This window comes from Lytechinus variegatus, chromosome 4 (genome assembly GCF_018143015.1).
Source record: "Lytechinus variegatus isolate NC3 chromosome 4, Lvar_3.0, whole genome shotgun sequence".
NCBI classification, from domain to species: domain Eukaryota; kingdom Metazoa; phylum Echinodermata; class Echinoidea; order Temnopleuroida; family Toxopneustidae; genus Lytechinus; species Lytechinus variegatus.
Window position 1 is genome coordinate 27,203,315 of NC_054743.1, and position 25,106 is coordinate 27,228,420.

General features: G+C 36.7%; 1 protein-coding gene across 1 annotated transcript in view; it reads right to left on the reverse strand.

The window, feature by feature from the left end:
* LOC121413736 (nucleolar pre-ribosomal-associated protein 1-like) overlaps positions 1 to 25,106 on the reverse strand; it is a 38,503-nt gene that overhangs the window by 2,050 nt on the left and 11,347 nt on the right. The window contains exons 14-28 of the mRNA XM_041606663.1: positions 24,505 to 24,693; positions 23,670 to 23,854; positions 22,814 to 23,008; positions 21,489 to 22,355; positions 20,988 to 21,150; positions 19,239 to 19,479; positions 18,561 to 18,747; positions 17,433 to 17,697; positions 16,635 to 16,809; positions 15,609 to 15,771; positions 14,700 to 14,802; positions 3,478 to 3,638; positions 2,531 to 2,749; positions 1,783 to 1,926; positions 844 to 953 (exon numbers count right to left, since the gene is read on the reverse strand). Coding sequence (XP_041462597.1) covers positions 844 to 953; positions 1,783 to 1,926; positions 2,531 to 2,749; positions 3,478 to 3,638; positions 14,700 to 14,802; positions 15,609 to 15,771; positions 16,635 to 16,809; positions 17,433 to 17,697; positions 18,561 to 18,747; positions 19,239 to 19,479; positions 20,988 to 21,150; positions 21,489 to 22,355; positions 22,814 to 23,008; positions 23,670 to 23,854; positions 24,505 to 24,693 — 3,367 coding nt within the window. The remainder of the gene's footprint in view (positions 1 to 843; positions 954 to 1,782; positions 1,927 to 2,530; positions 2,750 to 3,477; positions 3,639 to 14,699; positions 14,803 to 15,608; positions 15,772 to 16,634; positions 16,810 to 17,432; positions 17,698 to 18,560; positions 18,748 to 19,238; positions 19,480 to 20,987; positions 21,151 to 21,488; positions 22,356 to 22,813; positions 23,009 to 23,669; positions 23,855 to 24,504; positions 24,694 to 25,106) is intronic.

Below are 25,106 nucleotides of genomic sequence, written 5' to 3' on the forward strand. Positions count from 1 at the left end.
AGTCACAGAAAATGAATTTTTATATTTCCATTGAGCTTGAAAAAGCATGTACTGAGCTTAAAATCAGGGGTGTATCCAGGATTTTCCCAAAGGGGGACAAGAATAAAAAAAGGGGTCTTCACTTTCAGGGGGGGGGGGGCACGGCCGGGCTTTGACCCCCCTTGATCCACCAGTGCATAAAATGATATACAAATTGTTTATACTGATCAACAATGACCTATACAGGTAGATAATTGAAATTAAAAGAAAAGTAGTGAAGTTTGAAGAAAAACAGGTGAAAACAAGGAATGAAATTCAGGGTTGCATCCAAGCATGAGATGTGCACATGGTGCAATCTAGGACCGAGTCAAAACATTTTTTTTTCCATTGACAGGTGACTGCAGGTGATTTTTGGGGCAGAGATCAATGGACCAGTGAAGTAAAGAAAAATTGCATACAAAATTCAGTTCACCAGAGATTTGAAAATATCAACCACTTTAAGATCTATACTTTCTTAGATGAATGATATCAAAACTTTCACATAATAAATATATTTCCAAACTTCTTCTACCATCCAAGTAGAGTAATATGAAAATAATAGTACTGAATAAGATTTCTTAATTTTCTTTCTTTTCATTATAATCTGGTTGCGTGGGCACGGCTATTCTGTTTATCAATTTGCGACTCTTGGTTATATCACACATGCTTTGTCTATAACATTCAGAACCCTTAATATTTTTTGTAACCTTCGATTATCAGCTTTCTTGTATTTGTCAGTAAAATTGAACACATGAAGATATCGATTGAACACATAAATCTTAGGAGAGAAAATCTTTGCTAATGAGATTTGGGTACATTACAAACCTCAAATCCTTCTGGGCTTGAATCCAGATTAGAATCTTGTTCTGTTTGACAAGTTGAACAGCGCCCTCTGGGATCTCACAAGCCTTCACTAATACACCTATGATCAAGTCCTGTTTGGAAAGAGAAAATAAATAATTTGTTTATTGCTTTGACATTTCAACTACATCATTTAAGACAATCAATATTGTTGTTTCAATTCATATATCATCCTTCAAGAAGCTGCAATAAATACTATTTTTCTACTACTAATGATCATTATGTATTAATCATAAAGCTCTTGGATCTAATCTTCAGAGATCCAAGCACTTGTCTAGCTGTCATTACTGCTGGTAGACACAGAGTATTCAGGCAATGTTTGTTGTCAAAATATGAACTAAGACACAGTGGCCCGTATTCTGAAGTCAGGTTTAACTTAGACCATGGTCTAACTCTGTGCTAAAACTATGGGGAGCCAAAAGTGTCAAAATTTGTATTAAGTTATATGTTTCTTATGTTTACTGTGCTCTTTCCTGATTCATCGATGGTGAAGACAATCATCTTTTTATACTTCCTAGATAATTATGAATGATTTAAGAGCCATATGAGATGAAATATGATATCTCTACTGTTAGTGATTTTATGTAACATTTGGCTATCCGTACTTAAACCACAACTTAAAACCTGAGATTCAGTTAAACCTGACTTCAGAATACGGGCCAGTAGCATTACATTTGCAGTACAATGTATATAGTAATCACCAGCAGCGTTTATTTCATTTAATATTACATGAAGATAATACTTCCTAATATCAAAATTAAGATGGTTTGAAAAATATCTAAGAAATTTATAAAATAGTTAATTCTTCATGAGCATATTTGAATGTTACCTCCTAGTATCCTAATGCAGGAAGTATCATATATACGGTATAAGTATAAAGGGTATGTATGTTCATTAGCTTACCCCAATAGCCTTTTCACAGAGAGGGGATGCGTAGAAAGCAAGTAGGGTTTGGAACACGTTGGACTTGGCACAAAGCTTGAAATCAGTAGGGCTACGTAGACCATCCGTTAGAAAGGACAGGAACCAGGTCTTCTCACTCTTGTGCTGTGAGTATGTACAGAAAAGAAGGAATGATGATAATATATTTTATTTTGATTTCGTTTTCATTCATTGATTCATTTACTGATTAACTCTGATTGATTACTTCATTCATTCATTCATACATTCATTCATTGTATTGATTAATTAATTCATTCATTCAATGGATTGATCAATTACTTAATTAATTAATCAATCATTGTACTGATTGATTGATTAATTAATTCACTCATTCATTCATTCAATCAATCAATCAATCAATCAATCATTCAATCATTCTTTCTTACATTTATTCATTCATTCAATCAATCATTCAAATCAATCTAGCAATCATTCATTCAAATCAAGCAAGCAATCATTCATTAATTCATTCAATCAATAATTTATCCATCCATCCATCAATCCACTGATTCATTAATTTATTCGGATTCATTCATACCCAATATTGGAGTGTAAAGTTGGTGGCTTGTAAGTAGTCAGACGTATTGCTGACGTTTCGTGTAACAGCAACAGATTCATAAGACAAAGATAAGACAAAGACAAAAGCTGTAGCCTCCATCAAGGCTAGGAGATAGTTGGGGAGAGGAAAAGCTTAAAGGATAAAAATTACCTGCATTTCTGCTCCAACAAAGAGCCTTGGAAAGAGGGGTACCTTGGCGAGGTTCAACTGAGGTTTGAACATGAGATATGAAATGAGTATCGGATAGAGGGCGCTCTCCGGTTGTAACATCTGCTGGATTGATCTAGCCAGAAAGACTGTCAGGAGAGGTGGGATGTACTGGGTCGAGGAGGATACCGAGTTCCGGAATATCCCAAGGATGAAGGCAATCTGGGGTGGGAGATTAATAGGATTTTGTTATATTAACCCATTAACTACTGAATTCTGTAATTCCAATAGGCTTTGTATAGGGATTACCTGCTTCCCATAGGTAACAGATTAAACTTCATGCAAACTGACACTTGATCAAAACCAGTTCAACTTCAGGGCCCCGTCTTACAAAGAGTTGAGATTGATCCGATCAATCGCAACTATGGATGGCCAGCAACATCAACATGTATTATTCATGTTTGTTCAAAATATTTTCCAACTATGATGTATATTCATGCATTTATTGTTTACTTTAAAATTCACTGTGCTTCTCTTTGTTTACAAAGGACATTGTGCAAATTTCCTAGCGAAAAAATACAACAATGATGGATTTCCATAGAGTTACGATTGGATCAATCGTAACTCTTTGTAAGACGGCATGAAATGCATATTATTTTCAATTTTCAAAGACAAATGCTAATACCTATTATACTTCAAAAGATATCTGGCAGGATTATGTCATTATAACTGCCCTTTATGAATAAAGCAATACAAGAATGTCATTTCAAACAATGAATAGCAAATATCTTCATTTTTTTCATATATCACCAACAATACCCTAGAAAAAGCCAAACTTTCAAGCCCACAGAACATTTTTTCTTCCTTCATGCCTTATGAAGTCATTCAAAATATAATATTGTTTTGATTTATTTTTTTAATATCTGAGTATGAAATAAAATGGAACCCACCTCCCTCCTTCCTCTGAATCTGGCGCCCTCTAGATGCTGGACAAAGCATGAGAGAATGTGATACCCTGCTTGTCTGACATCGTCATGACAACTGGATAAAGAGGCTATCACAAAACCTAAGGCATTGGATTCCACAAAGGTCTGGCAAGGCACAAGATTTTCTGAAATTATAAATGGTGGAATAAAATATTAGTTTGAGGCAATACATAAGTAGGTTACTTGAAACAGTATCTTAAAGGTATAGTGTATGATTGGTTGTTCTCAGAAAAGGGCAATGAATCAATTTCAAAATTATAACATTAATTAAATACCTATATCATTGCTCTATTTTATCACGGAAATGAAACTTGCACAACTTTTCTATTTTCATGATATTGAGGGGTGAAACATATATCATGGCCGTATCGGTTAATCGAGCTTATTTGTTGACGCCCTCTCGGGTTAAAAAATAAATTGATATTAGAACACTGTTCGAATAATGCATATTCATTACGACGTTATGCATATTGATGAATACGTCATCGCGCATGCGCAGTATCAAGAAATACCCGTATGTGTGTAGCTGAGTAGAAAGCAAACATCGAACGGTGCGTGCAAGCTCAAAGCGCCGAAGCCAGCCGGCTAGCGACTTGTTTGTGCTTCGAACACGAGCTACCGGTTCACAGTCACATGCAATCATGAAAATATACACAAAGTTCAAATAATAACATGAGTACAGGCAAGATACAATGTGTATTTGGGTCTCATTCCTAAGACGGTATTTACAATCAACGCGTGGGGAATCGGGGAAGCAAGGTACGTGAAGAAGACTACGCAAACTTGGAGAAGCAAAGTCCGAGAAGAGAACAGACCAATGTAATGTGTAAGCATGAAGCTATAGCCCCATGGTGTATGATATGTGTATCAATTTCGAGGAGATCAACTCGCTCACACACACTCATGCGAGCCCGGGCCCATGAGCCGGAACTTTTGGGGCGGCAGAAGAGTGTTGTGGCCTTATTACCAATGGACAGATCATAAAGCTGTCGTATGGACGGATAGAGCAATCTCCTTGGATGGAAAAATGACTCAAGATCGAGTGAAGAGAATGAATGATGGAATGATAGCTGGGTATGGGTGTATGGTATCATCCGCCCAATCATCCGATGGATACTGATACCCCCCACTCCCCAGGATGGACGGATTGAATGGATGAACTAATGGATACAAATGATAAAATGATGAGAAAAAATGGGATGGTGGCTGGACAGATCAACTAGTCATGTAGACAAAATAGCAGAAAATACGCATTTGCTCTATGTTTGAGAACAAACATGTAAATGACTGCTGGTACGTGCTTATTGGCGGTTAAAATGACAAATAGGCCTACACGGCTCACATTTTGTTTTGGGGCATTTATTTTATTAAAAAGGAGAGGAACCACTTGCTACGGTCATCGCAAAATGGATTGTCTGCCTCTTTACAAAGTGAAATACTAGTAGGAGTTTCAGCACGGTTAGGTATAGGCCCCTAAATGGGTTTTGGGATGGGTTTACCCCGCGTCTGCGTACATGATATGATCTTGGTAGGCAGCTGCATGCATTAATTGGCCTTCAGTTTATTTTTCATAGCTACCGTTTCGTGTTGTACCAGTGGTATGGGCAATAGGTACGGCAATATGCCGGGTCGCGGAACGGTTTTCAAAGTGGGGGGGGGGGGCTGGCTGACCATCCAAAATATCACAATCCTAAGGTCATTTTTACGTTTTTTGTACACTGTTTTGGAAATAAGTGAGGGGGCCGGGGGTTGAATTGCCCGCGCTTCCGCGGCCCCTGAGAATGGGTTTTAGGGGACTGAATTTGTTGCACCACACAAAGTGGTCGCTAAAGCTACTTCCACATGATGCTCGTCCCAGCCTCTGCCAAGATTGAAACTTCACGACCAGCGGCGAAACGGGCGGGGGGGGGGCAAGCTGCCCCCTATAAACCGATTTCACTGGAAAAATAAAAAAATAAAAAATAAAAACGGGGAAAAGGGGGGATATAAAAAGAAACAAAATGGTGAAAGGGGAAGGGAAAAGAAAAGGAAAGGAGGAAAAGGGAAGGACAAGCCGAGAAAAGGTGAAGAGAAAATGAAGTTTTCTTTCGTTTCGGAAAAGGAATGAAAGACGAACATTTGAGAAAGAACAATTCATTCCGAAATAGGACTAGGCCTATATTTAATGCAATAGCAAACATAGCGGGAAATGAAGGTCTGAATGGAAGTAGTCAAAAGCTACATTGGAAATCAAAGAAAAACTTAAAGGACAAGAAAAAAAGTAATGACACAACTGGGCTGCCGAGGATTGAAAATAAAGAGTGGGAAAAATCCGATGATGGACTGCTTACAACATAGTGCTATAATCTTGCTAAATTTTATTCAAATAAGCTACCGGGGTTTGTCCCAGACCCCACGTGATAGGAGCTCTTCATCTATAACCTTCAAATGGCTACGCTCATTGAAGGGACCGGTCAATCACTGGCCTACAAGCGGGGGTGGTCCTGGTTCTTCACCCAAGAAGGAATAAAATAAGTTATAGGAGACAACTTATAATGAAATGAATGGAAACAATGAAATGTCAATTTCGATTGGCAATTTCTTCTAGCTCGCTCTGCTCGCGTACTGGCGACTTTTTACCAATTTTCCACACATTGCTATGTTTAGCCACCTCTTTGATTCAACTGGGTTGAATAAATGTAATGTGTAAAATCTATAAGCTGTATATACCTGCGATTTGATGAAAAAACACGGCAATCTGCGAGGCTTAGCTTTGATATCAAGAAGTGGAAAGGGGCATCACATATGCCTTGGAACGGAAATTTGAGTGTAAAAATGGGGGTCCGCTCCGCGGCACATACCCACTATGCAATATATACTGAGTGCCCCCCCCCGGGGGGGGGGGGGCACTCAGTAAATAAACAAAATAAAATACCAACGAAAGAACTTCAAGTTACACAAAAACAACAACAAAAAACAATCAAAATGGTAGAATACATGACAAAGTGGGTGTTATCATTAGAGGGCATATTATCCTATAACACATTTTTAGAGTACTAGACAAATTAGATGTTGCTCCGATGCCTTTAGTTCCACGGCGTCATCAACATTTCACAACTCAGGCGGAAAATAATGTTAAATCATTATTGCTGATAGAGAAAATTTACTCGTCTATGGCTTGTAAGAATAGTTTGGGGCGGGAAAATCCTACATTTGGAAGTAAAGATGGCATTCTTGTTTGAAAATGATGGGCAGGTCCCGAGGTTTAACGGATATGAGAGGCACATTTTTCATGTTGCCGATGAAAATATTCTTGCCTATTATGTTTTCATATAATCTAGGGAAAATTACAGGAAAAAAAAGAGATAATTTTACTGCTGAATCCTCACTGAGAGGTAATTCGATATGTAGAAGTATGCACAAGGGGCAATAACTTACAAGTGATATTTCTTTGAATCTAGGCATATACCAAAATAAAGCTGACATTTCTCTTTTGGATTCTTCCTTTTTTTTTCTTTTCTCAAGGGCCGCGAAACGATTTGGAAAGTGTGTGGGGTGGGGGCTGCCCATGCAAATAATCATAATAATGGTAACTATTACAATTTTTTGCAGTGCGTGGACCAAAGCCCCTCCCCCCTTTCCGTGGCCCCTGTAATACTTTAATTATTTGAAACATTACATTTTTCTTACGCCTTTAATTTATAAGTTTCCTTGTAGCCCTTCTCCCCTTTTTGGCTGATATATGTTTCAAGCATTTGTTTGCTTTTAGAGTTTTACTTTGCATTATCTGCATTGTTCATGTTAGATATATGCTATTACAATCTTTATGTCTTAGTCCTATCTTTATACAGTTAAAACATTGTCACTTGTATGTCAGGCCGTATTATGATTATGCTACATGCATTGTAAATTTATTTTGTTTATCCAATCAATAAATCGAAAAAAACTTCCCGGCAAAAAAGAGTTAGAGAACAATATTGAAATAAAAGAAAGTCCCTTTGAAAATGTGAACATGAGGACTATAATTTATACACACAACCGGATATAGGAATTGTGTAGCAACGAAAATACAAAAAGGTAAAAACAATACTGAATTAATAATGAACTCATTAATTACAAATTGACAATGATGTGAATGGAGTTTCAATTTCAACCAACATGACCAAAGGCGTAAAATGGGCAAAAATTGAGTTGGACAGAATGGCGTATCGGGCAAATGTTTTGACGTTCCTCATAAAAAACACTGATTGTGATAGATTTTGACCTATTATTGACATGATATTGTATTTCCTCTTGTCTCTCAGTTCTTTCCTATTCTCTTCTGTTTTCTTAACGGTGATTTTTTTTTGATGGGCCGGGGGAGGTGTCCATGCCCCCAAATTTCCTCACCCCATCTGTAATTCAGCAATTTCAACAGAATATACTTGAAACAAAATATCTACATGGTAGACAAAATGATAGTCATGATAGTTCATATCATTGATAAAATAATGACGAAATACCATGTGTGTCGAGCGGAAACAATGATGGAACGTTTTGTTATTTGACTCAGACATGTCAGATGTAGGCTTCGATCCCGGGAATGGGTGGGATACCCCCCAATATAATAATAATTATAACGATGGTGATATTAATAACAATAATAATAATGTACGTAATTACCATGATGATGGAAGTGATGGATATCGGATTACGCATAATGACCATTTAAATTGTTTTTCTCATTATTTTTCTCGAAATCAATGTTTCTTCCAATGTATTGCTATTGAATGAAAACATTCCTTTGGGGAAGTGATACTAACTGTGAAAAAAAATCCAAGATGAAATGAAAGGATGTCCTCATGTTTATATTTTTATACATGATATTATCATTTTGAGATTTACACCTCCACGCAACTAAGCACATTGCATGGCCTGCTTTTTGTGTTCCGTTTATTTACCACCCTTTTAAATTTTCTCGAAGTTTCCTTTATTCAGGTTCATGTTGTAAAAGGGTGGAGAATATAAAAAAGAAATGAGAAGTGAAATCTAAAAGAGTGCATGAAAGGTTTTTTTTTTTCATCCATGAAAACCGATGACAGTTCATGAAGGGCCGTCGCGCTCGACGTATCATCCATTACATGTCCGTGAAAATGAAATGCTCGGGTTTGTATAAAAAATATGCGCTGTCATTGATTACTCATCGACATACATAGATTGCTATTTATTTACATGAACGTATCTACAATTTTCATGTCAGACTGAATAGCGCTTCGCGCTCGCATTAGTTGAAGAGTTTAGTTGCAAAAGGAATTAGATCCACTTTTTACCATTCCGAGAAAAACCATGGTTTTTATTCTCACTAACTGCAATACTCTTGTGAGGATGTACTACCCTATCATGTGAACATAAAATTCGGTATATGAAATAAATCTACCTGTCTTCAATTTTTTTCTACATATACTTTTCAAAAAATGGCATTGTTGACCTAACCCTTTTGCAACTAAACTGGAATGAATCCTATCTATTATGATAAAAATGGTGATTTATTTTTGCCACTTTTATTCACGTTTTCATGTGATTCGAATTTCAAATTTTCGTTGTTTTCACCAGAACGACTAAAATTTTAGAGGATTTGAGACAGAAAAAAAAATGGACAATGGACCTAACCGCTTTTGGCTGTTCAGAATACTTTGTTTGCAAAAGGGGTTAGGTTCACTCCAAGAAAATATTTTTTTATTCTCCCATACTGCAGTATTTTTATGTCACGGTGAAATTTAATGTTTGTGATACCCTACCATGAGAACATAAAATTGGATACACATTATGAAAAATACGAGACATTTGGCTTCCTCCTGCTCGTACGCACGGGCGTCCGTCGATATAACACATATTTTTATGAAAATATGCACCCTTTTTCTTAAAAGTTGATGGAGAGGGGGAAAAATTAATCATATCAAGTCGGGGTATTCAGTAATGAGTAGGGGAAGGCGGGGTAAGTTGAGCATAGGGGCAAGTTGAGCCACCAGCCGCAGGCCAATAATGAATGAGTCAGACATTGTGGTGGTGTCATGTATTGATGACCCATAGCATAACCCCTAACCCCACCACATTGTTTCCAACTTTGAAACAAAAAGTAGTTTTTTAGAGGGGAAAATGTGAATTTCAGCCAAAAAAGTAAAAAAGAGTGTGAAATATATAAGTGCTTTATAAACACACACGTCTTTAAATATAATAAAGACATGATAACAACATTATTAGTCCAGGTATGGATCTTCATTCTTGTCATAGTCTTTTATATGATGGATGCATAATAAATGTGTGGATACAAAATTATCGCACTAAGTTCGGACTGGGGTAAGTTGAGCCAAACAGCATGGGGCAAGTTGAGCCATGGTAATTCCTATGGTAATGTATCTTAAAAAACAAACAAACCATAAAAATCGATTGAAATGCAGGCTGGAAGGAGCAAATTTACATAACTGCTCTTTTCCTTTTACAGGATGTTAGTATTTATAGAGAATTAGCAAGTGAAAAGACTTTAAACAAAAAATTGACATGCTGGTTCTCCCCCATACATTTTGTACATAGTTTTTGTGGCTCAACTTACCCCAGAAGGTGGCTCAAACTTACCCCATATATGGGGCAAGTTGAGCCATTTGACATCGGTTTTTTCAAAGGTCACGATGACTTTCAGTGTTGGGGTAGAAATTTATATATAGGTGGAAAATATTTCAGAAGAATGAAATTTCAAAGCAAGGTACTTATTTCGACAAGATTATTAATCATATCAATTCTAACATGCAAAAAGCAAAAACTGTCACAACTTACCCCGCCTTCCCCTACAGGAGAAAGTATATTTCACTGATTTTCATGATTCATTCCATTTGATTAACTCATCTATTCGTGTTTTGGGGCTAATCTTTCCCTTACGCATTGCTTTTTGGCAGAAGTTCTATGGAAAATGCACCTTTTTTTCACACAAACTTTGAGACACTCTGTATTCATTCCCCCATTGCTCGAGAATGAATGGGCAGTTAACGACGGGGTTAAAGATTTATTGAGGAACGGAATGTATATTTCATGAAAATGAAAGCCATTTCCCCATTGGATGTTATCTTCAATACGTGTTTTTTAGATGAAGTTAGTTGTCGAATAGGCTCTCCTGGCATTTGAGGTCTCTATCGGTGACGTCACTCAGGATCGTCATGCCTGAACCATCGGCCGGGCAGGGGTCGCAATGGTAGTATGATTTATGCATAATGCACTCGATATATACAATAATCTTGTCCTCCCGTTCAAATGAATGTGAAACTCATATAATTTTCATCAGAGCATTCAACAGGAGTACTGTAGTACACATTTCTTTGTTATAAGTGAATTAAAGTCCCTCCAGTGAGTTGATCACCCCTATTGTGAAAATGTATCACCCCTACGTTGTAACACAGTCAGCTGTTTGCACTCAGGGTCACTCCGTGACCTGTGTGTGCGTTCAAGAGTTGTACACGATTTTCTGTCTCATTTAGGCAGAAATCTTTCATAATGAAGAAATCCACCTGTCTTCATATCTTTTTAAAAATTCTGTGTGGACCTAACCCCTTTGGAACTAAATTGAAATGGACCTAACCCTTTAAAAAAAGAGCGATTTTTCGTTGCCATCATTTTTTAATGGGAATTTCAACTATTTCTTTGGAATCGGAGCTACTAAAAATCTATACATTGAGACCAATAATTCAAATTTGATGAAAAATGGACCTAACCCCTTTGGTGGGTTCTTCATTGATTGAGCATGATACTCTTCCTAATACTATGGTTATAAATAGTTGCTAGAATGTCCCTGTTATGTCTAAATCTTTAACAAATGTCAGTTTGGTGTTCGGAACAATATTCGAAATGTTTTGTTCTTGGTCTGCCCGGATATTGACGATAGAAGTGTGAGCAAAGATGAGGGACACTGAAGCCTAATGACTCATATCTGTCGGCAACCAATTACCTCGCCCCCCCCCCTCCGCCACACCCTGTCCCCTCCCGGAGACGCGCGGCGAGAATAAGCATGCACCTACTAAAAAATTGGACTATTGTCAGTTTTTTTTTCACGCGCGCCCGTAGGCCTAAATTTAGTTTACTCGAGTATACTCGCCCACCCCCCCCTATACATGGGCACACAGATGGGGCTCAGACTCACGGTCCCCTCTAAAAGCTTTACCTCCAAGAAAGAAGGATGGGGGGCACGCAGTATATGATGCATAGTGAGTGTATGTGCCGCGGATTTTTACACTCAAATTTCATTTCCATTTAAGGCATAGCATTTTTATGTTATTGAGAAAAAGAACAAAGAAAGTCGCTCCAAAGCATAGCATTTCTTCTTATTAAGAAAAAAAGAAAGAAATCCGCTCGAAAGCTTCGCATATTTTTCGTACGCCGTTCCGGTCGCATTGATCTGCTACGTATATAAGATGCAATTTGGGTGACCTTTTTTTGTTTCATTTTCCTTGTAAAAAAACTTGGGTGATCCACTTTCCTAAAATTTAGGTTGCTTTTTCTCTTTTTTTTTGGGGGGGGGGCTTGTCAAATCTTAACTGTGTCCATCCCAAACTTTCAGGTGGACCTTCCCTATATTTTTTTGCTTCCGCCGCCAATGATACGCACTCACACGCTGGCGATCAAGGACCCCCATTTTCACAAACATTTGTAGTTCCAAAAGCCCGTTCCGAGGACTCTCTTTACAATAAGCCCCCTCCAAGCCCCCCCCTTTTAGTCTCGCCCGCGGCACACGTACCCCTACCACTGTTTTGGTCGAGTGCCCCCCCCCCCCGGGAGAAAATAAAGACAGGGGAAGAAAAAAGGTGATGTATAATAATTATCATGAATATACTTTTTAAAAAATACATTTGTGCTCGCCCGCGAGCAGATTTTTCAAGTCACTGAAGCCATACACCACATTGGAACGAAATAAAATCCCCAATAGATAACAATATTCGCGAAGTTCTTCGACCCAAGCACATAAACAGCTTGACATTTCATTGATTGACTCGTAACCTATATTTATAGCTGGCCTCAAAATAAAAGAAAGGGTATAGTAAAAAAAAAATAGAACACGCGGTATTGTAGGTGGAGGCTGTAATTTACTGATAAATGAAGTCTAAATAGGACGCACAATTATTATTTTTCCTTCTTTTTTTCAAGAGTATCATAAACAAAGACATCATACAACACGTGATATGAATCATAATGAGCAAATAAAAAAACGTGATAACAGTGCAATGAAAGTAATTAGAAAAGGAATAGTTGTGTATAATAAAATGTAACTAAACATGTAACTAAACATGAAGAAAGAAAGAAAAAAGAAAGAAGGAAGGAAGGAAAGAAAAAAAGAAAGAAAGAAAGAAAAAAGAAAGAAAAAAAAAACGAATAGCCATTTCCTTCCCTCTCATAAGCACCCTTACACGCCCCCCGTCCAGCTTCCCTACCTTCCATACACCGAGGAAGTAATAAAGAGAGAAAGGAAATGTGAGAGAAAGGAAAAACGTACACACACACAAACCCAAATCACCAGCGATTTGAAAGAAGTGGGGGTAGCCGGGCTGTACATACATAACGTCATTGTGGTGATGGTCACTGCACGAAGCACGTTTGACCAAGGATTTGACGTGTCCACGGTATCTGACTCTTTGAAAGTGAGCATTACAGGGGCCTGCACGGCCAAGGCATCTTCCATAATTATACACGCTTTCTAGGCCTTAGGAAATCGAAGGAAATACAGGAGCAACCCTGATTTCAGTCTGCGCGGTCAACGTGCAGCAGAGCGGGACCTTCCGTGGTGCACGGTGTTGACAATTGTGATCACGGTCGATCGTACGTTTCAAAGTAAATGTTGTGCACACGGCACGAATCTGGGCGGTGTTGTCTTGCACTGATCGGAAGTTATCGAAGTCATTTGGTCTCAAGGTGGCGCTCTTCATATTTCCTTCCTTCGATTAATCATACTTCCAAATAAAGCAGACAATTCGGGACTTCCCATCTATTTTATTTTTTGGAAAACAAAACAGTACATTCTGGCCAATCTGGGCATTGTAAGGAATCACAACTTGTATATCAATAATGTGGAAAGCAAATCGCGAAATATATTTTAAAAATTTTAATTCAACCAATGTCACAATTTACCTTTAAGTTTTCTATACAAACCACATGGCCATTTAAAGTGGCATTTAATTTACAAATATGGGGAAAGTAGGCATATTTTGGAACTCGCTCGATTTGGGTTTCAGACAAAATTAATCATGCGAAGTGCCATAATTTATTGCTTAATCTTTCAAAGAATGCACGGTTTGAAATCAATCAAGCAGCTTATATGGAAAAACAATTATATATGACGTGGACAGACCAGGCCTGGAGGGTTTTGCGTAATTAACAACGGACTGGCCGAGTATATATAGTAGAAGAAAGTGAGGGAAACTGGTATAAGACTGAAAAGCCTGAAGTTAATACTTTGAAACATAAATTCATGAGGTTGTTAGCTTTGGTATTTCATGAGGCCTGCTAAAAGTCTAAGACTTACTATTATTAAAAAATTTGAAAACCAAAAGTAAATGTCTGAATTAAGATATTCAATAATTCTCAGAATTCTTGTAAATCTATAGAACACAATTCATCACGGGAAAACAATGAAAGTAAATTACAGGACTTCCAGGAAAACACTTCATGTTTTACCCTATTTTCATTGCCATAGCAATAAAAAAGTGAGGAATATCATTTATTTACCAGTGTCTAATATGCATATTTATTAGTAAGTCCATGGGAGCAATTTTCCATATTTCAAAGCAATTTCAAGTACACCTAAAATGGCAATAGGACTCAACTGCCAATTAATATAAAGGTTTCCATGACTGTTAATGGTAAAGCTACCATAATCATAATATTTTCAACAGGGTTCAAGATCTCTGTAATAGATAATACTCATAATCTTTGCTACAAAAACCTAAACATACATAAAAAAAATTAAATTGTAGAAACAGTGATTAAAATATTAATTAGCATAAGTAGTGCTCTTACAAAAGGTGGACATGTATCAAAGTGATTATTAACTGAACTAGTGAACAAACATATTATAAAACGAGAAATTAAAAATGGAAGCTACATAAATGCATATGGCAATCAACTACACAAAATATGAAAAGAAATACTAGTATCATTTCGGACTGCTAAAAACTGGCAGAATGATAAATTACCTGGTTGGAGGAGGTGACTAAAAAGAGGAAGCAGAAAACTAGGATCATACAACTGTGACTGTATCTCAATATCCCCTCCGGATGATTCACCTGTCACATTGGGCTGTGATGAAGAAATAGGGGAGATGGGGGAAAGACTGATAATCATAGAATGAAAAATATTACATAATCACATTTGAACTGGTTAATGGGGTGTTGCAAAAAACTTGCGATCAATTGCAGGTCTATTTTCGTTCCCGAAATCAAGCATATGCCGTGCAATTAATTGCAAATTTGCGATTGATTGCTAATCTGCTCCATGAAAAAAGGAGTGCAATCTGATTTGCTGAAGTTAAAAGTGATCAATCAACTGTAAAATTGCAACAGAAAATTTGCGATTGATTGCAACAGAATATTTGTGATTGATTGCAAATACTTTCTTGCAACACCCCCTTGACTGGTAAGAAGTAGAAGCAGGTTACAAAGTTCATCAGCTGACTTTGATTGACAGGTTGTATATTACAATTGCATACCATTGATGTGAAATTCACATTCAACGGTATGCAGAACAACAGGTGGTACTGGATGTAGATTACAGGAAGGGTGAAATCTACCACCAAGTAATTTCTTGGATGAAAATTTGTAAACAAGTAGGAATGTGTAATTCACAATAGATGGAGAGCACTGACCTAGAACAAAATTAATTCTGCAGTCATGTGACTCATTAAAGCCCTTGTTTGAGTAAAGGCTAAAGTAATTTTGAATCGAATTGGTTGACTCTTACTATATGTCTATTTCTTATATGAATCTGTAAATTGTATTTATTTTTTCTACCTGTATGTATTTATATATTCTATTTTTGTATTGTATTTTGAATATTTTTATATAGTGAAAATAGACAAAATTGAACAAAAATAATCACCAACTTACATGTAATGTCTGGTCAAGAGGGAACTTTAGCATGGAATCGTAGAGAACCTTGGCATCCAGAAGCTTGAGGACATCCTCCACACTAGGCTGCTTCCACAAGGTCCTCCCCAAGGCTTTCCTGGATGCATGCTGTGTTACTGCCTCCTTGCCCCATATGTAAGGCCTGGATGGGATGATTATCAATTAGTATGCAGATTACTTAAATTGTTCCCAAACTATAAATACTATCATGAAAATGATTAGGCTTTACTGGCTGAATGCTGAGCTTCTTCCTTCTTGCCCCAAGAAGGGGAAAAGTGTGATTAAAAAAACCCAGAAAATTACAGGATAAGTTCACCCCATCAAAAAGTTGATTTGAATAAAAAGAAAACCCCAGAAAATTAAAGGACAAGTCCACCCCATCAAAAAGTTGATTTGAATAAAAAGAAAAAAAATCCAACAAGCATAATACTAAAAAATTCATCAAAATCGGATGTAAAATAAGAAAGTTATTACATTTTAAAATTTCGCTGAACTTCACAAAACAGTTACATGCACATCCTGGTTGGTAGGCAAATGAGGAGAATGATAACGTCATCCACTCACTATTTCTTTTGTATTTTATTATATGAAATACGGAATACTCTAATTTTCTCCCCATTGTCAGGTGAAACAACAATTAATTCCTCCCTGAACATGTGGAATTAGCATTGTTTGATACTATATGGTTGAGTCAGGTTGGTCCTTATTGTCAAATCTGTAGAAAATGAAATATTCAAACAATAAAAAAAAAGAAATAAGGAGTGAGGGACATCATCGACTGTCTCATTTGCATGTCACTCAGTTGTGCATATCACTGTTTTGTGAAAAATAAGCGAAATTTAAAAATGCCATAACTTTCTTATTTTACATCTGATTATGAAATTTTCAGCGTTATGCTAGTTGATTTATTCAAATCAACATTTTTTCTGGGGTGGACTTGACCTTTAATTAATTCCTACCAGGAAGGATTTAGAAGAAAACAAAGTTCAATGACCCTGGTCTTACCTGTACTCCCACATGTGGGCATTGTTCTTCTCATAGATATGCATCAGAGAAAGCAGTCCCCTGTCACAAACTGTCCTCCTTGCAGTGTAAGCACCTAGGAGAATGGTGAAGTGGACAGTATTGCAACAGGACGGTTCTCTCTGTGACACAGCGAGTAGTAGTTTCACCAGTGCACCTGTAAAATCACAAGAAAGATGGTCAAACATGGGATTATTGATAGCTGTGTTTCATGCCTGTACGTGCCTTGCATTGAATCGATGATCACACTCTAAATCTTCATGTATCATACATTTTCCATTTACCTATTCAAACAACTTTCCTTAATTTCCTTTCAGAAGAATTTGCTTGACAGATGTATAACAAAACACTGCAAATCATGATTTTTTGGAGTGGGGGTGATTTCCTTGAACCTTGTTAGAAACATTTCAATGCAAAGACATGGAGTGTTTGTTTAGATTTGCATATCATTGCCACAAGAAATTAACTTCATATTGTGATAACAAGTAATTTCTTTGCAGTAAAGGCCACATGTGAATTTCTTATCAATCATGAGAAATTGCCTAAATGGACCAACATAGATAAACAGAGATAATTATAAAAAGACTGCAAATTTCCCTCCGACTGCCCACAAATCGCAATTAATATTATAAATGATATAAAAAAAAGTGAATATACAGTATTGTCCATGTAAGCACCTTGAAATCCTGATATAAGGTTTCATAGTAACCCTCTTTTCTCAGCATAAAAACAGCTTAATAAAACTAAACTTTTTTCTTCACTCAAAATTGTAATATTCACCTTTCACTTCAATGGGTACATCAGAAGACTCCTGACCAGGCCCCAACATGGTTGGGAGGAACTTGGAATGTCCCACGACTGCATGGTAGAGCTTACTGAGTGGCATGAACTTTCTACCAGAGTGACTGGCACAGTAGACTAGCTCCACCAACTGGACTAGGAGATCCAGGAAGGCAGGGTTGTGATACTGGGTCTTCAATCCAGAGATCACAAACTGCTTCCAGGTCACTGCAAGGTCACGATTCGACTCGAAATCTTTCAGATGCTATTTTAGGAGAGCAAATATTCAAATTTTATGTAACTACATGACAATAAATCAACCATTGAAGGCTGATGCCATTTGCCATACACTGTCAATATAACTTTTAATTGGAAAAAAATGATTTCATTACAGATAATGAGCCATTAAAAATAGTGGTAGTTGTAACTTTAACAAAATATTTTTTTTCAAGCTGTGTTCAATTTATTGAGGATTTTTTTCTGCTTGAGTTGTTTGTCATCAGCAGTGTCAAATAAATATTGTGGCCTATATTCTAAAGTTTCAGTTTACCTCACACCATGGTCAAAATTTTTACTTCAAGTAAAGGCGAAAGTGTCAACATTTTGTTTACACATTATGTTTTCTATGTCTCACCTGTTCTTTCACTGTGATTTTATGGTGAAAAAATCATTCTAGTAATTATTCCCAGATTATATGAATCATTTAAATGTCAATGGGCAGATAATTTAAACAGATACTTTTAGAGATTGATGTCGCCATTGGTTATCCATAGAAAAACCAAAACTTAAGACCAGTGCCCCTTCTTAAGATGAATTGCAATTGATCCAATCAATTGCAACTATGGATGGCCAGCAACGTCATTATCTATAACGCATGTTTGTTGCATACATGGAAAATATTTTCTAACTATGATGTATATTCATGCATTCAATGTTTCCTTGAAAATTCACAGTACTTCTCTTTGTTTACAAAGGACATTGGGCAAATTTCCCATAGAAAAAATATGACACTGATGGATTTCCATAGAGTTACGAATGATTGGATCAATCATAAGTCTTTGTAAGACGGGGGCACAGAGTTAAATTAACCCTATTTTAGAATATAAGATGGTGAAGGTCAAGTCCTACCTCAAGCATGCATTTGATGGGAGTAAACAGATCCTGGAACTGGTCTTGGTCCTTTGCAGGGCCCTTGAATTCATTGACCAGACTTTGAAGAACAGAGCTAAGAGCTTTCTGCTGCAGATCTTCTCTTCTCTTTATATCCTGTTTCAGTAAAATTTCTACGACTCCTTTCAAGACCTCTAGCTGGGACCTATGAAAACATACAAAATGATGGCAATTAAACATATGCAACAACACTACATGTAGATTAAAGATTAGGGTATTATTGAATTCCTTAATTTTTTTATATGCTGGGGAAGCACCAGGTTATGCAGTTACAAGTACAAAGAATTTTTAAAACATCTTTATCATAATAATGCACTTTTAACAATTCAATCCATCACATTTGCTATGCTTCTATTATTCATTATTTACATCTATATTCAAAAGCACTCACATCAAATTGTTATGCTGTTAAATTCAATTGTTGTTCAGTCGAAATTTTGTAGAAAAAAAAAGCAGAAACCAGCATTACTATTACTATTTATAAAATATAATTCATCAACTTTGTAGCTACTTTACATTTCTGGCAAATAGCCTTGATTGTCATACATGTACTGACATGCAATGATGCAAGAAAGCAAATTTATAATAATCAAACAATGGAATTGTAATTGTAATTGGTATCAATGCTCAACTTACTTATTTAGTGAATTGTTTTGAGATGATTGTAGATCCACTATTGCATCAAACAAGGCTCTCAGCTCCCCCTGGGGTGCATACGGTAAAAGAAGACACAGAACTTGTGATGAAGCTGCATCAGGAATTCTGTTTGTTGATGTACTAGCATCATCATCATCGGCCTGGTCACCAAGATCTTTTATGATATAATTCACAAGAGGTGTCCAGCAGAATTTTTGGAGATGCTTCCTGCATCGGAGACCTTGACAAGGAAACAAGGTAATCTTTGAAATAGCACACAAAGTTTGAAACAAAAAATGTGTTATACAAGTATAACATCGGGATAAGGCATGTTATACCCAAAGAGCCTCATTTTAGTACTTTAAGTACAGAGTGAATGACAGATGCAATTCGTTAAAGGGTAACTATTTTAATTCAATTTAGCATTAGGTTTGGTTATTTAATGGCCTGTTATTATATTTTATTGAAAAAAAAAAGCAAAACAAAAGTAGAAAAACAAAGTGATCCATAAATACATATATATAGATTATAAAGATGAAATTTCATGATAATCATAGAAACAAACAGCATATTTCAATATGCATTTTATCTCATTCCTATTCAGAAAAAAAAATGGAAATCTCAAGTGAAATTGGGTGTCAAATGTGCAAATAATATTTTTTACCACTAATTTGCATTTTTTGTTAAGAATTTATAACTAATTGCTGTCAAAATCGAAAAGGGGGTAACCTGCTCAACCCCCTATCCCCCAGTCCTGAAAACCTAAAGAATAGCCTAGTCCTTTTAGGGTTAACCCTAAATAGACTGGGCTATTTCGACGCCTAAGAAGACTGGGGGGGGCTGATTCAGCCCCCCCCCCCTATGATCTCGGCCGTCGATCGCGCGATCGTGACGAAAATTGGCACACGCGTTACCCATGGCATTATCCACACAACTATAACATCAAATTCTGCAAAAAATCTCATGTCTCATTAATTATGCTAATTTATGCGTAAAATCATAAGTTTGCTCTAATTAATAAAATAATGCCCCTGAAATGCTAATTTTTGTTTCACATACTCTAGATAGGCATCTGATCAAATTGATTTTTAAAAAATTTCAAAATCACATTTATTTTCTTATGTATTCTATTGTTTTCTAAATTTCTTATGTATTTCTTTGTTTTTCGACTTTTTGTTTTTTATTGTTTTTTCAATGGAAATTGTCAGGGACTTTATTTAGACCATAAAAAAGATAAAATTAATTGATTTTAAGCAGTAAAAGGAAAAATAATGATGCATTTGTGAATATTGGCTAAGAACACTATTTGCATTGGATTTGTACACAAATTCACGTTTTTGAGTAATGTTGGGTCTGCATGCACTTACGAAATGTTGCGTAATTTTGGAACCGCGTACCCGGGGGTCACAATTTTGGTCTCAAAAGTTGCGCGAGACTTGAAAGTAAAAAGTCAGCTAGCGACGTGGTCAAAAAATTTCGCGCGGTGGATTTATCGCGAAAAATGTCGAGGGGGGGGGGCTGAATCAGCCCCCCCCCAGTCTTTTTAGGGTTAAGAGAGATAATTCACAAGAGGTGTCCATTATCGTCAAAGAAATGTTCCAGTATTAGGTTGAACTTACCTGCTCAACCCCCTATCCCCCAGTCCTGAAAACCTAAAGAATAGCCTAGTCCTTTTAGGGTTAAGAAAGATAATTCACAAGAGGTGTCCATTATCGTCAAAGAAATATTCCAGTATTAGGTTGAACTTACCTCGTTTATTATCATCTCCAGCTGTGGACAGATAAGCTGCTACTGATGGGTACAAGCTAGCTATGCTGTCCTTTCTTGTTTTCTTCTTTGAGCTTTCCATGATCCAATCCTCAAATTGACAAGGATTGGTCTTGATAAGAATTGGAATGATCTCATCTCCCATCTGAGAACAGGGGAAGAGAGAAGGAGAGAGGTGGAGGGAAGGGGGAATGATATAAATACAGAAATAGAATACAGACAATCAATTTGTACAAATTAATTCAATTACAGGGTAAATTGAATTTTCTAGAGAGTTTTTCAAAGCTGTGAGAACTTGTAAGGACTTCAGGACAAAGGGACTGATAATGATACATGTACTTTAATCTAATTCCACTTTTCAGTGTAAAGTTCATTAATACAACATTCCACATTACATCTCCAAATTATTTTCTTTTTAATCTCCAAACCATTTTTTTCTTCTGCTTAAGAAATTCAAAGGAAGCATGGACTAGAATTCTTTACCTGCTTATGTTGCTGTCTGGAAGCTTCCAAGCAAAGTGAGAGGGCTCTACTCATATCAGAATCTAACGGCATCAGGTGAATTTGCTCCTTCAAGAGTTCACCAACGGCTTTCAACAAAGTCCATGACTTCCGTTCAACCGCTATGGCTAGGATATCCTTTACATTTATAGTGTTCAAACAGTCTGACCCTGAGGGATGTTGGTGTGGCACTTCACCGACAGCTGCAAAAGTGCCTCTGGAGGATGTGACGTTACTCTGATCCAGGCTCCTGTAATTGGTCTCTGAAGATGATATCCTTGATGCTCTAAGGAGGTATTCCCCTGTTAGACATAGTAGTCCTCTGGATTCAAAGTCATAACTTTGGTCCTTGGTGATTTCCTGCTTCATGAAGGACACAACTTCCCTGAGGATACTAAGACATCTTCCTGGATGGATGTAACCTTTGAGACTAACCAAGAGATCAGTGACGACTCTGGAATGTGTCTCATTCTCAGATGGCACCAACAAAGTCCGAAGCATCTCCTCTGCAGCTGCAACTAGTACCCTCAGTACTCTCTCAAGTTCAGCTTGGGATACAAATTCATTCCACACAGTCAACACCTCCCTGACCCTTTCTGTGCATGGGTCGTATCTAAGCCCACATATGATTGGATGCCTGAGGATCACAGTACTCAACTTGAGCCAATCACAGTCTTCTTTACTACTGCTATCTTCATTGTCTATTTGGATATCCATGGCATCAGTACTTTCCTGTACCGATTCACACTGTTCTTTTAGCTTGTTGCAAATATCTTTGGATATTGCTTTTGCTTGATGAAGTACAGCTATAAATATATCAGTGTAGAACTGTGCAGCATCATTGGAGCTCTAAAAAAAAGGATAGAATAAGGTGGCATCATAAATCTCATATACATTTTTTTTTAATGCAAACATATTTTCTTGTCATGAGTAAATTAAAACAATAAGGCTTTCAGTTTCAGGATAGTGAATTTTATTTATTCATAAATTAAATTTGAATGATGATGGTTATTGAACACTTAACTTGGGCAATTTAACCTGAGAGACCCGGGCCCTGTCACACAAAGCTTAGCAATTGATCATATGGCTAATCTTGAATTGTTCACACATAATAATCAATGTAAATCAATTGCAGATATGAGAATTATGATCAACGCTAAACTTTATATCATAGGTCCCTGACCAGGCTTTGGTGAAGAAAAAAACAAACAAACCCATATTACAGATGACTGATGTGATGACAAGCAAATTATTCCACTTAGTCACAAAAAAGTGGCATTTGACAGAAAATAGCAAAAGTCACTGACCTCGTGTTTGGTGCAGGATCCTATATAAAGTAAGCACTGCTGTATGATGGGAAGGATTGCATCATGACCAATAGAGGGCACACTATCTATGATATCCTGCTTCATGTTTACATTCTTCCCTAGCTTTGCCCTAATCATGAAGCTTTCTTGGAGCAACGATGACAGTGTCTTCAGTGATGATGACGACTGCTTGGCCTTTAGTGTAATTCAAGAGAAAAAAGGTTTTAAGTTTATTTTGCATCACTTTATTGAACAGAAATCAATAAAGGAACAGTATATATACATTGGTTTAGACATAAGAAAAGAGAGCCCAGGACACGGTCGTATAACTGACACAGGCAGGGCATATCATTATGAAGCATTAAAAGAGAGCAATACTATATACAAATACCATAAAAAAACAAGGTAAAATATATACATACATGCATCAACCACAGATAAATCTGCTGTACCATGACAAAAGGAAGCAACTCTGTGGAATGAACTTTTGAGTAAATGAGGAAAATTTGTCATTGTTTTTAGACTGACCTGCTTGTGAAACATCTATATTTCACAAACTGTGTTCTACATGACTAATCCTTAATCCCTGATCATCATGTAGAGCATACTGAAAGTATCCCATATCAGGAAAAAAGTCGGAAAAAAAATCAGAGTTTCTCCCTTCTGTCATGAGATGGCAGAACTGATATTCTCAAGAAATTCATGATTATATAATTTAAAGGCAATAGGCCTATAATGATAAAATAACACTGAAAAACACAATGACAATAATCAAGATGATGTCATCCCTCAAAAATAGAAATACAGCAAAATTAAAAAGTTATACAATATAACAATAAATAAAATTAATAATTACCTTGGATACTTTGATTTGTCTTGACTTTGGAAGCCATTCATTGCAGTATGATAGCAGGCGGTTCCAGCTGGATGTGACCGGTTTGGTCTGGTTCTGGCTGGATTGATAAACCAGGTGACAGATGACCCTCGGATCATGCTGTGTGTTTAGGATTGATGTGAGGACTCTGGAAAGGTAGTCAGCAACTGAGAATGAAGAAATTGAAATAAATAAAATGGTTAAAGAAAATAGAAGAGCAAATGATTTGTTCGCATTTCTAGTTTTAATAAATAATTTGTATTTTTTATCGAGAGTAGCTTCTCAAGTGTTATATGCTTGTCTTCAAGAGGCCCTGCATAACATAATATATTTTATCATTAATCTTCTATAATCTATTTCTAAAATGCCTAGCTTCTGGGGCAGGTCTGATTCCAAAACTTTTTGGTAATAGGGGATCAAATCCAAAATCTATCACGAGGCCAGTGCTCCATTAAGTTAATTGTTATCAAGCTAACCCTGTATGTGCAAATTTGATGCTGAATTCGGAAGAGCAATTAAGGAATATCCTTTGTTCAGTAGCCTTGACTGTTCAAAAGCTAACATACATACATACAGGCTGTTACACTTACTATTAATTTGCTAAACTTGTAAATTCTACCACACCTTCAGAAACAGTTGTCCTAAAGTGATATCAAAGAAAAGATCTCATCATATTCTTTGTGTCATTCCTATCTAAAATTGTAGTATACAGTAATTGAATGTACTAAAATCCTGATACTCGATAGAAATCCTTATTCCAAATCCTATCTGTTGTTTTGCTCTTATTTTTCCATCAGGAGCAATTCAATGCAAATACCTTTTCCATTTTCCTCCATTGCACTGAACTCTTCTAAAGCTGCAGGTACAAGGGCACTACAGGGTAATGATCCTGATTGACCCAGGTCAGGGGTCATTATCACCTCTTCTTCTTGTGATTGGTCAGTTTGCACGAGATCATCATCTTGATGGGAAGCAATGATTGGTATCTCATCCATGTCTAAGATAGCTGTGATGCAAGGGGACAGAAAGACATGTAAATTAGTATGTTGCAAAGACCAAGACACTGCTCTTCAATAAGGAAGAGAGGATATTTTAAACATTTTTTAACTCCTCATCATCAGTATCCTTCTCCTCCTCCTCACTATCACCATTATCTTCCTCCTCCTCATCATCGTCATCACCATCATCATCATCCATTTTTATCTGTCTTATTCTTTCATCATCATCATCATCGTCATCATCATCATCACCATCATCCATTTTTATCGGTCTTATTCTATCATCAATATCATCATCAACATCATCATCATCATCAACATCATCATCATTATCATTATCATCATCATCATCATCATCATCATCATCATCAACATCATCATCAACATCATCATCATCATCATCATCATCATCATTATCCAT